This window comes from Castanea sativa, chromosome 12 (genome assembly GCF_040712315.1).
Source record: "Castanea sativa cultivar Marrone di Chiusa Pesio chromosome 12, ASM4071231v1".
NCBI classification, from domain to species: Eukaryota; Viridiplantae; Streptophyta; class Magnoliopsida; order Fagales; family Fagaceae; genus Castanea; species Castanea sativa.
The window spans coordinates 1,681,367-1,688,306 of NC_134024.1; the positions used below are offsets into that span (position 1 = coordinate 1,681,367).

Consider the following 6,940-nt stretch of genomic DNA (forward strand, 5'->3'; position numbering starts at 1 on the left):
GTCTAGGGTAGTACTTAGGTAAAAGACTTTTTGCTCTACTTTTATCAATTGATTTTCTTAATTATTCATTAAAAAAATGAAAGAATTTCTTTCCTTTTTATACAAAGAGTTTGTTTCATTACGCGTGCGTTTGCTAAGCAAAGATTTTGCGTTTTGCATTATTTTATTGGATCATATGACACTGTTCACAGACCAGCCAAGTATTGAAAAACAAAGCAATAAGCAGTAAATTTTGGGTCCCTTGACACTATTTATAGTTTAAAAATAATTTTGCTACAGTGTTTTTAGCAATAAGTTTTCAGTTTTTAGCAAAATAAGCAGTATCCAAACAGACCCTACGTGTATTTAATTGCTACAATGTTTTTAGCAATAAGTTTTTAGTTCTTAAGAAAATAAACGGTATCCAAACAGACCCTACGTGTATTTAATTGAAACCATCTTCCACTTTCTCACCATCAACCTTGCTGATTGCGACTTGAGTCATGGGCTAACTGATTTTTGGGTTGGGTTTATTATGTGGGTCTTGAGTTGATTTTGACTGCTTATTGGTGGGTTGTGCTGATTTTATTTTTCCTTCTGGTTGTGGTGAGTTTCAGATGGTGAGGATGTTTTGTGTTTTTTTTTTCTCTAGTGGTGTTGGGTTTATTTAATTTCCTCCATTGGCTTTTTTTTGGGGGTGATTTGGGTTGGTTTTTTAGATGATTTTTGTTCAATTTTTTGGGTATTGGTGGATTTGGGTTGCTTTCATGGTGACCGATGGTTAAATGCTCTTTACAAACTCTTTGTATAAAAAGGAATTTTGTCCAATTTCATTAATAATTTTCCGTTAAGTATGTAATGAATTAATGAAAATAAATTCTCACACAAAAACTTTATAAAATATTTTTATTAATTTTATAAATATTTTTCATGAGAGAAAAATATTTGTTTAATTACAGTTCTTTAACAAATTTTGTGGCAACGAAAGCATGGCTGTGACTAGTGGCGCCAAAGGTCAATGGTGGTACTAAGATGTGTGAGTATTTTTTTTTTATATTATTATTTTAGGTAAGTGAAATAAGAAAAGGCATAAAATATGGAGTTAATTAAATGGGTGGACACATGGCAAATTTTGAATTGTAGAATAGAGAAAATGATGCAAAAGATTTAGATTACAACAAAGTGTCTTACACAAACTATATTTATTCGGAAACAATACTTCCAACTATTTTTATCTAATTCAGTAATTTCCCCGTCAAACAAATCTTTTGGTGATCCTCACCTTCAAACCATGTTTCATTTGAAGAAGAATGGAGGTATTCGGTGAAATAGGATGACTTTCAACCACTTGAACACGATAATTCCAAAGGATGGCACTTGCAATTATTTTTATTTGAATGAAGGTCATATCCTTACCTAAACAAGACCTCGGTCCTGCATTAAACACTGTGAACTTAAAGGATGGTACATGCACTATTTCTCCACGCTTTGAAATCCATCTCTCTGGCTTGAAGTCCAAGCAATCTTCACCCCATATGCTCTCCATCCTTCCCATTGCGTAAAAATAGTTTAAAATTCTTGTATTTGGCCTTATAGAGTGACCGCTAGGAAGAATATCAGATTGAACTGAACATTTTAGACTTAAAGTTACAGGTGAAAAAAGGCGTAAGGATTCGCATATCGCTCCATGGAGATAGACTAGCTTACTTAGCTCGTCTATGTTCAAGTCCTTGGACTTTCTGTTGTCCAACAAATGCTCCTTGATCTCTTCTAAAATCTTGGCTTCCACTGATGGGTGTGTTGCAACAAGCCAAAAAAACCACGTAAGTGCGGCACTTATAGTGTCTTTCCCTGCTGCCAAGAGATTAGCTGTAGTGTCCTTCAGAAAGTTGTTGGATTTTGTAATATTACTACTCATTTCTCCTTCCTGATGCTCCATAGCTATAGCTGTAAGCAAGTTGAATTTTAGTTCCTCCTTTTTCAGGGTCAGTAGTTCTTCTCGCTTGGTTGAGATGCATTCATATATAAATTCATCCAAAACTTTCATGGCATGCGATAGCTTCTTCTCTGATCCAATTTGAAGCTTTCTTTGTAACTTCCACCATCTTTCTGGCACAAAGTGTCGATATAATAGACCTTCCTCAACTTCATCAAACGCTTTAAAATGTGCAACTTCAGGGAATTCAATGGAGAGGCAATTTGGATCGTGACCTAAAACCATTAAGCAAATACTATCAAAGGTGAACCGTTGAAAAATGTCTTGTAAATCAACCTCAATTCCCAAACTTGAGACGTGATCAAGAATTGGAATGAGGCCCTTTTCCACCTTTCCCTTGACAACTTCCTCAAAGAACAACTTGAACTTGTTGTCCTTTAAAAATGTATGAAGTAGCTTCCTTTGATATCTCCATGAGTCATGATCAGAATTCAAAATCCCATCTCCCAGAACATCAAAAATCTCTTGGAACTCCGGCCCTTTTGGGTAGTTAGAAAAGTTTTTGCTGCAAATGTGGTGGAGGTTCATGGGATCACTAGTGAGCACAATGTTCGTGTCAGTGAACCAAGGACCCTTAAACTCGAAAGTGCCCCCATTACGTTGTAGGTGCCAGGTTAAATACTCATGGATATTCAACCGATTTTGAAGAAGGCCCGGGAGCATTCCGACAAGAGGCCAATTGGTGATGGTTTGGGTTTTGCTCCATCTCCAATGACAAAGAAAAAGGAGGCATAAAAATATTGCTGCAAGTAACTCCGGGTACAAAAGTAGTGTGGCCATTGGAGTTGATAGAAGTTTTGTGGTTTCATGAAGTCTCGAGGTAAATGGCTTTTATAAGCATGCAAGGCTAGGTATATTTATTCACCGCCAACTCTAGGATGGCTAGGCTTGTGTTAAGTGGTGGAGCTAAAAAATTTCTATAGGGGAATGAAGTTATATATATATATATATATATATATATATATATATATATATATATATAGAAAATTAAATCCAAAGAGTAACATGTGTATGTGTATATGCACACACATAAAATATTTTTGTATCATGATCTAATATATGTTATTTTCTCATTTACATTAAGGATATATATCATTAATAAAAATAAAAATTAAAGCATTCTTAACTTCTAACCATGAAATCGACATTTATGCTTTCTCTAAAAAGAAAAAAAAAAGTTTGCATCCCTAATTTCCTTAAAACATTAATAAAAATGAATAAAGAAGCTTTTTATTAAAAATATTTTACTTTTATATTCTAGGATGTCTCTTAAATATTATTTGGTTTAATGAACTTGAACTATTATGGTATAAGAGTAATTATAGGAAAATAAAGTGTATAAATAATTTATAATTTTTTCTATTTTTCTGAAATACATTAAATACATTTTAAATTAATGAATTGTGTAGTTTCTTATTTTACTTGCGACCTCATTGATAAGACAGTTTACTATGAGATTACATGCAAGAAATTACAAATGCCATGTATAGCCAAAGAGAATTATGGGGTTTGAGGACAATGTAATAATGAAACCCATTATTCAAGGATTAAGGATTCAAAATTTTTAATGTTAATCTTCCATTCCTTACAATTTTTTTATATTTAAGTTACAAGTTACAACCAATAATTAATATGTATTTCTTCGTAGTAAAACTATCTGCACCAGGCACCGACACAAGTCACAGTAAGTAAAATAGGTGGATGGATTGCAGACGAAATGGAATCCAATAAACATTTGGGACATGAAAATTAAATGTTATGAAATTTGACTTTTTTAAAAAAAAAATTATACAAAGATAGAATTTCTACTCAGCCTAATCTATATATTTTTTTTCTAATAATGTACAACAGTTGAGCTACCACGTTGCCGCCACTCCCAAAATCTACAAGAAATTTGACTTGAAAACAATGATATAGTACTGCATCTAATAATGTACAATAGATGAGCTACCACGTTACCCCTTTCCCTCTCCCTTGTGTGTGTGTGTTTGTTTCTCAAAAAAAGAAAAGTAAAATGCACTTTCTTTCTTCATTAGAAAGTGAAAAAAGAAAAAATGATGAAAATAAGATAATAATTAAAATAAGTTATTAAAGAAATGACAAAGCAGTGTTTTTTTTTTTGGTTGACAAAATAACAAAGCAGTGCTAATATACAAGAAAGGGAAATATTTCAATCCTCTAAACCACAAAATTGTAAGATACTTTACACCACCATAGAACTCTATTTGACATTCTCTAACCCAAGAAAACCGATCTGATGGCTGCACTAGTGTCGGCAATCGAATAAGCTCCCAAACTTCCAGAAGTTAAGCGGCAACTTCATGAGGTTGGTGGTGGAGACTAGAGGGCATGACTTTTTTGTTTCTCTTATTTTTGGCAAATGAAACAAAAGGTAAAAAATTAGGTATAAATTGCGGATGGTAAATTCTAATTCGTGGTACATAGAGTGGTAAATTCTAATTCTAATTATTATTATTATTATTATTATTATTATTATTATTATTATTATTATTATTATTATTATTATTTTCAAACTTCTTTTTTTTTTTTAATAGAACAACTTTTGGTTTTAACTAACCAATCATGTGTTTGATTTTGAAAATATAAGAAACATGTTTTTCATTTTCACTGTTAAAAACTAGTTTTTTGAAACAAAAAATCATCGAATGAAACATATCATTTGAAATAATGGTCAATGTCAAACTATTTTATAATTCATACATACCAAAAGATTCTACCAATACTCAATTGAGTTTGCCAGCAACGTCCACTTTTTTGACGTTGCAAGTTCTTTATATTCTTAGCATATGTATCAAATTTTGTGTAAATCAGATGTTATTTATTATTTAATCCATAAACTTATTTCTTATGTATAATTTTAAAATATAAAAACTTGAAATTTAAATATTTGATTAGTGATATGCCTATTGATCTTTGATCTTCTTGAAATTTGCAATTATGAAGGATATAAGAAGAAAATGTAATCTAATGGTGAATTTGTCAAAATTCATATCCAATAAAAAGATATTGAGTAGAATTATAGTATTAGGCTACAACCAAGTTTGTTATCAAATTATATCCATAACTAAATTAGTTAAAGTCACACCTCACAATTGTTAATGGGCTACCCCTCTGCGGCACAATACTACGTATATGCTACTTGGAAGTGTACCACTAATTAGGTTACGAAAGAAATAATAAAAGCCACATTAGTGTCATTTATTTTAAGGAGACTTTTCTTAGGTGTGATGCATTTATTGATAGTTTAGGCAGGGACGGATTCAATTGGGCGGCCAAGGGGGCTGAGCCCCCTTGGCCCTTTTTTTTTTTTATACTTATTATATATTTCATTTTTTGTAGTTGGGCCTGTTAGGATTTGTGCCCTTAAATCCTATTGTATGATACTATATATGATATTATGTATGACATTATGTATGACATGATGTATGACTTAATATTGTGATTGATAAAGTTATTTTATTATTATCTAAAATAAATGTAACATGAATATGAGACATTATCATATAGTCCATGAGATGCATTGTATGTGATTTATGTGAAAAGTCACAGAAGATGTAAATCATAAGTTCTTTGTAAACTCAGAATTTATAGTTCATAGTCGGTGATGAAATTGGGCATTTCATCTGCGAAGACTATAACGTATCAACTAAGATGATTTGTCTTGATCATGGAAGTGGAGACTTCTAGTTGATATGTTGATATATTTTAAGAGTTAAGACATATTGAACAGGACCGCTGTGAGATTTATTATCTTCATAACGACTGTCAAATGAATAATAAATCTCACGACTTCTATTTGCATGAACTCTTAATCCTGAGAGAATAATGGACCTGATCATGAGATGTAGGTTGCTTTGATGTATCAGGAGTGAGATCTAAAGTAACGGTCAAAATCTCAGTATGTTGGGCAGCCACATTTAATGTTGATGGAACATATATTCTCAAGATGGAATTCATAGTCTCTTGAAGAAGATATAAAATATTCCCTTGAGATAAGTTTAATGGTTCAGTTATTCAGAAAGTTAGGCCTAACCACTTTAGTAAGAAATTACTAAAGTATATATTTATGAAATTGGATTTCATAAATATATAATGAATAACTTTAAAGAATTAAACCGGGTACTCAAGGATAAGATGTAGTAATTTACAAAGTGGCAGTCTACATTTATGACTTTGTGTTATTACGAATATTTTATGAAGGGGTTACGTGTATAATAAAGTCTTGGGATATAATTTATTAATAAGGCCTAGAGTGCAATTATATTTATATAGTGGTATTAAATATAATTAATGGTAACTTTGGACTTGTCAAGAGTTGATGGAAAAGCCCAAGGCCCATTGGAGCTAGTGTCTTATTGGTCCTTTTTGGTCCCACTCCAAGCCACACACTAAAGCCCAATTAGAAAGGCCCAATAGGCCAGCCCAATTAGATAATCAGTTAGTTATAAAAGGGAGAAACATACAGAATTTCTTTTTTAAGAGATTAGAAAAGAAAAAGAAACGGTGTGTGAGAGAGTGTGAGACACACTTTCATTCTCCCTTTGAAAAACTGATTGAGAGACCACACATCTTGGGCGTAAAGTGGAATTGGAGTGAAGATTAAAAGTGTTCCCAAGTGCTTCTAATCTTTGTTTTGAATTCCTCCACACCAAGGTACGCTATCTTGTTCTTAAATTCTGAAATTTACATTGTGCACATTATCAATCATGAATGAAATAGATCATTGTTTGTTGCTTCCGCTGTGTGTTTTGTATGAGATACAAAACCAAAATTTTTCCTTCAGGGCCTCCCTCCTAGAATAGCTTAGCCTAGCTCAACTAACAACTATCCAACTAAAAAAATAAAAACATTCACAATGGTGATTGTATTTTAGCAAAAAAATTATTTTACTACCAAAAAACCATGTGTTACTTGAGAAGCTAAAACTAAATTTTTTGAAACTAC

The 6,940-nt window shown here is 32.0% G+C and overlaps 1 protein-coding gene across 1 annotated transcript; it reads right to left on the reverse strand.

Annotated features, from left to right (window-relative positions):
* Positions 1-1,103: 1,103 nt before the first annotated feature.
* On the reverse strand, positions 1,104-2,776 carry LOC142620956 (alkane hydroxylase MAH1-like). Its single transcript, XM_075794277.1, has one exon. The coding sequence runs from the start codon at positions 2,753-2,755 to the stop codon at positions 1,235-1,237; it is 1,521 nt and encodes a 506-aa protein (XP_075650392.1). The 5' UTR covers positions 2,756-2,776; the 3' UTR covers positions 1,104-1,234.
* Between the last annotated feature and the right edge of the window lie 4,164 nt (positions 2,777-6,940).